This window comes from Fringilla coelebs (assembly GCF_963513975.1).
Source record: "Fringilla coelebs genome assembly, chromosome: 3".
Taxonomy (NCBI): domain Eukaryota; kingdom Metazoa; phylum Chordata; class Aves; order Passeriformes; family Fringillidae; genus Fringilla; species Fringilla coelebs.
In genome coordinates this window covers 93,162,082-93,168,081 of record NC_140030.1, presented here as the reverse complement: position 1 = coordinate 93,168,081, position 6,000 = coordinate 93,162,082, and the positions used below count along the sequence as shown (strand labels likewise).

At 40.3% G+C, this 6,000-nt stretch overlaps 1 protein-coding gene across 5 annotated transcripts in view; it reads right to left on the bottom strand.

Moving 5' to 3' along the window:
* The window catches only part of PROX1 (prospero homeobox 1), a 49,909-nt gene that overhangs the window by 31,262 nt on the left and 12,647 nt on the right, over positions 1–6,000 (bottom strand). For all 5 annotated transcript variants that reach the window (XM_084203354.1, XM_084203353.1, XM_084203357.1 and 2 more), the window contains one exon: positions 2,294–2,401. In XM_084203354.1, coding sequence (XP_084059480.1) covers positions 2,294–2,401 — 108 coding nt within the window. The remainder of the gene's footprint in view (positions 1–2,293; positions 2,402–6,000) is intronic.

The window sequence follows — 6,000 nt, the reverse complement described above, 5'->3', positions numbered from 1 at the left end:
CACCAATTTTTAATTGGTGTAAATCAGTGCAGCTTCTTTGGTTCCAACACAGCGATACGCATTTACTTTCCCTGAGGGCCTGGCCCTGATATTCAAATTGTTCCCAAGCTTTATTCTCCTATTTAAATTTCTGAAATAAATCACTGTGCTAATACAGTTTCTTTTCATTTTTAAGGGCAATTAGTAATGAAATTAAATATGATTGCTTCAAGTATTACACGTTGCGCATACGTCTTTATTAATACAGCCACAATCTCCAGAACCAAACATTTGGCCAGCGCAGCACATGGAAACGTCTCATTAGGGTACCTATTTACATATGTGTTCTCAGCTCATGGATGAGAGCCTTCCAGGGGCAAGCAGTTGTCCCCATCGGCGCTGGTAGGGGACACCTGCTTAAACCACAAGGACGTTCTGGCTCCATTTAAGCAAAATTATGTCCTCTCGTTTCCGTAAGAAGGAGGGGTGAAGCTAATGGGACTGCACGTGGGCTAAAGGGGGAGCATCCTTTGGCTCTAGAAACTGCAAACACATGCTAAGCGCTTTGAAGCATTTAAAGGTATGGAAAAGCTCAAGAAAAGATTAGTGCATCTAGTATTTACATCCCTGGTTCTCTGGTGCTGCTGACCATGTGTGGCTGTCACGTGTCCCCGGGGAAGTGGATGGAATCAGTTTTGGACAAATGACTCCATCCCAAACTGGTGGTTTGTAAAGCCTTTTTGGGTTTCTCCTGGTGCTGTATAAATGTTAGGTGGAACTAAAGTAAATTTCTGTATTTTACACAACTTTGTCAGAAGACAAAGTCACCGTGTGCACACATACACACAAGCGTGTATCTTCCTAAAAAGTAGAAATAAAGCAGAAACGCCAGCAAAAAAATGTCCCCACTTGAGCACAGCTGGCTGTGTGAACTTGCAGGGGCAAAGTCACAGAGTAGCCCCAGAGCAGACCCTCCTGAGCAGCCCTGCCAGCTCTACATCTGCCTGTGGCACCTCATCGGAGCAGTGTTGCCTGAAACGCTCCCTCTGATTTTTCCATTCCAGGTGGATCCACTCTGAGAGCAAACCCTCCACTTGGCCCGCTGCACCATTTGCAGCTTTTTTTGTGTGTGTTTAATGATTCTTGACCAGCCATTTAGCCTAGGAAGTGCCTGTATTGCTTCCCCCCCTCCTTTTTATAAATGTTGTCACCATCCGCTCAGCACATGGCATTGAATAGAGGAACCTCCAAGGACACGGCTGCGAGGGGCAGGAGCGTATTGAGATGTGCAAGCAACATTAAATGAAAAAAAATAAAGGGAAAAACTGCCAAGAAACTTGACCAAAGAAAACTGATCAGCAGAAACTGGGCCAAGTTCACAACCTGTGGGATAATCTCCCACTAAGACTGAAGAAACCATAACCCAAAAGTGATTAAAAGAAGGATTTCTGTAATTTGTTTTGGGGGAGACATGCAGGGAGGGAACGATATGTAACAAACTAATTTAAGCTAATGTAATGTTTATAAAGTTACTTAGATAATGACACCATGCATACCATTATAATCATTAAAACACAATCTATGGGTTTTTTAAAAAAAAACTTAGATGATTAACACAAAATCAAGTTGATGTGAAGGAACAATTACTTTTAGAAAAAAAAATCAGGAGGTCCTAATATTCTGTAGAATGAGGGAGGATGCAGCTGTATGTCGACAGCTTTCATATCCTCATTTGAATAATGTGGCCTGAATCTGTCACTTTATTCATCCTCCTTATGCTCAGTGTACTCTGCATCAACAACAAATTAAGTTGTAAATAAGAGACAATCATCACTTTTGTTTTTAAGCAGCTTCTGCATGGAGAATTTCAATGTACTGTTTCTTTTTGACAGAAAGAAAGGGATTCTACACTCTGCTTATGTAAGCACAAATATGAGGAAACCAACCGAAATGAAACAATGAGGGAGTACTTGAGAACTGCTCCAAAATGTTCTTGGAAGTACATTTCTACCACCACAAAAATCTCCTTTTTTAATAGGATATATAATGAAGACCCTTTAATTTACTGTAATAATTATCCTTACTTTGCTTTAAAATTTCAAATTTTTTTTTAGATTTAGAAACATCCCCTTTCCTCATCCAGGCACAAGCAGGGTACACCTCACAAGGAAGAACAAGTGAATAAGGTCAGGATGTAAACTTTATGTACCCAGAAATATTATTAATTTCCAACATGATAAAACAATACCATTTTGTGAGAAAATAGAGCATGCAGTAAGGAGAAAGGGTGTGGGGGGGGAAGAGATTTTCTTACCTTTACATCTGAGAAGTAGGTTTTCAGCATATTGGAACTTGGGTACCGGGTGTAAAAGAACATGAGCTTGGCCTTTTTCAAGTGATTCGGTGACAAGCCTTCCTGCATGTAGGATTGAATTAGTAAAGGAAAATTCTTTTCTTGAGAAAGCTGTTTCTGAATGTACAGAGCTAGCAAAGTGCCCCGTTAAACACTCTGTGGTTCCCCAGACCACAGGAGAAAGTATTAACATCTGAACGGCTGCGCTGTAATTTTCTGTAAAACAGGCAAACATGGGATGAGAGGCCACGTAACTTTAACCCTGTGCTTCCTATCAGTTTAGGTGCTGGGTCTCAGGGACCTTGCAAGTTTAGGGCTTGTGTACCATATGTACGTTCACTTGTTGCTACGGGAACAAATGCAGGAAGCATGTGCTGCAGAAAACTTATCGGCAGCTTTTTTCTCCTTCTCCTTTGCAATGCCAGCTAAAGCTTCTTTTCCCCTCAGTGTTGTGCTGCTTGCACACAATAAAACCAATGGATGTAAGACAACCACAGGCACTTTATGATTTTGAACAGTTTTACACAGACAGCACATTTCACCTGCTCCATTCGTGTCGATAAATTTTAATATTTCGGGCAGATCTCCCTAGTCCTGCTGCTGCTTTGCTCCAGTAGCTCGCCTGCAAATCAGAGTGAAATTTGTAGCAGGCAGAACCCCTTGGCTGCTGAATCCCTCTGCCACAAACTTGTCGCCTCCTGATTTACACAGTTAACTCCTTGGAGAACGGAGCTCTATTTGGGGCTAACCAATCAATACACGAGGGCTAGCAGATCAATAAATGGCCACTTACCCTATAAGGCAGCCTATTTATCCTGGAAACATCATTACCTTTTAGATCTGTAAACAGAAGCAACTAAAAGAGTTCCCAAGGGAATGTGAAGCTAACCATAACAATCTCGGCTTGCTGATTTTTCTCCCAGCTTCTTGGCTCCCTTTTGTGAACTGCGTGCTAGGACGGCTCTGGTCACATCTGTGCCGCAGGCTGGCCCTGCCATTTCCTCAGCAAATTAATGGCTTTATAATTTATCAGAAATGAAGATGCACGTGGAGAAAATCAATGTGGCCCCCACAAGGTCAATTAAGGGTTCTTCCCAGAAGCTTCTCTAAGGACTGTTTCTCCTAAACACAGTTGTTGAAAATTTCACTCCGTTCACACCTTACGGCGGGGGGAAGGTCAACCAAGTTGACAGATGCACTGCAGCCAAGGTGCCTCTTCTGCCTTACAGCCGGGTGCACGTCAGCACAGAACATCCCACTCCAGGCCTCGAGATGGGAAACCCAGACTAATTTTTATCAGCAGCCTACTGATGATTAGCTAGGCTTTTTCAGCAAAATTCCCTTTTCCCTAATTCCTGAAATCTGCTAAAACCCTCTCCCTTTATTTCAGTTACAAAGTTCATTTTTAGATTAGAAAAATGTAGCATTTAAAAAAAAAAAGGCATTGACAATATTAGTTTAAAAATCTCTTATTATCTGGAAGTACATGGAAAACGGCTCAGCTGAACTTGCATTTTGTTTTAGATGCTTAATGATTACAAAGAAGATAATTTATGACTGACATACTTCTTGTGCCAAGAGAAGAGTTGAAAGAACCTCCAGTTACCTCCATTAGACTGATAGAGAAGTCTAAAAGAGCATTACACTCTGCAGTGCCATCTGTCAAAATACGTAAGTGAAATAATAGTAGCAAGCTGTCACCTATTGCTCAGTGATAAGAGTTTTAGACAAATCAAAACTTCTATGCCAGAAATCCATTTTGTTATGTGATCCTTTCAGGAAAGTGGGGGTCCAAAGGGGAACTCCAATAGGAGAGAAAAAAAAAGTAATCCTGAGTCTCCTTAATTTGCAATTCCTCTGACGCCGACAACATGTTAACATCGGGTTTGGTGTATATTCTCTTTCAATGCAAGCTCAAGATGGACTTAAACTTCAAAAAAACCCTCTCACATTTGCTGGATTTAAGCATATTAGACAGTTGTCTCAGCATTTGGATTCCTTCTGCATTTAGGATTTTTAAATATTTTCTGCTCTAATGCCAGAGGATATTGATATTGAATGAAGCATGTATTAAAAGATGCTCTGAGACTCAAATTCCCAGCAATCCATTTTTTATTAAAATTATACTTGTTCTTAAGCACTTGGCAGCCTTAAAGTAATATCAAATATGCAACAAATCTGTATATCTTGATCCTAAGGTTAACACTTTACTGTGATAAAAAATACGATCTGTAATAATCTAGCAAAAAATAGTTAATGACAGACTTAAGAGCTAAGAATTAGATAACCCATTGCTATTTAAGAAAAAAAAAAAGAAAAAAACTGAACTGACCAATTGCTTAATTTCCTTTTTTAAGTGCTTGGGCTGAAAAGCAACTGTTCTTCCAAGAAAGCACTAGCTGTTTCCAGGATACTTACACACGCACAATGACTCATGATGAAATAGATTCAGTAAACATACAGCTGTACCGAACACGAGCTAAGCCCCATTCAAGGCCAGGAAAGAAAACGAGCACAAATAAATATTAAGGAGGTAAAGGGAGGAGGGGTGCCGAATGGAACGCAAACAAGCCCTGTCCCAGCAGCTCGTGTGGCTTGCCTCAATTCTCTTAGCTATAGCTTTGTGAAGACAGATGACATTCAATTCTATGGGTAATGCAAAATAGACAATAACTGCTGAAACTTGAGCCAGCTGCCAGGTGTAAAAAAAAAAAAAAAAAAAAAAAAAGAGGAAAGAAAAAAAAAAGGAGAGAAAGAAAAGATGATAAATCCATAAATTAATGAAAGACATCTGCTCAGGAACATAAAAGATCAGAGGAACAGTGTACTGCAGCTGAACCTAAAGCAGTGTTCAAACAACTTGAGAGTCTCAGCATTGTGGGTTTATACAGCACACCTAACACAGCAGCAGCAGAAAAATGGCAAAGCCCTAAGAAATAGGAAGTGAAAGACTGGGGACAAAACATATGGGGACAAAACATATACAAGCTCTCGTGTGTTTTAACAGGAGAAGCACAGGGGTGGCACTGAACAGCATTTGATTCATTTGCACTTCAATCCTCCTTCCAGGTAATGCTCCTCTTTTGCAAAAATATTTTTCAGCAGAGATGATCTTTCACTCCTGTTACTCTCAGCCTGAGCCCCCACAAACGCTCTAACAGGATTTTCTAGCCCACGCATGCTTGGAGCTGAAGGGAAAGTGGTAAGAATAGGCTGTATCAGGTAAAAAAAATCTGCAGCAGTAAAGCCAAGCTGCTCCTTAAGTTACACCTCAGGTACTTTTAATCAGCAAAGCTCCAAATAACTGCATCTCAGAGCATCTTCAAACCCCTCCAAAGAAGGGCTGGCTGGCTGCAAAGCATCCATTCATCACCCAGGTTTTATCAACAGCACGGAGTTATCCAGCTTGCTATACAATCTCTCCCTTTTTTTTTTTTTTTTAAGTTTAATTAGTTTAATTCTAGTCAGATGTAATAACTCCTCATTTCAAAATGTTGTAATTCACTAATTATAGCTTTCACATATTGGGACTTTGAAACTTATTCCAGTTGGATTGGAATTCTGTTTAAAAATAAATAAAATTGTGGAAAGTTGCACTAATGTTTCTAAACTCTCCTGCCAGGGAGAACACGCTAAACTTCTTCACCTTTACAGATGTCTTAGCAGCA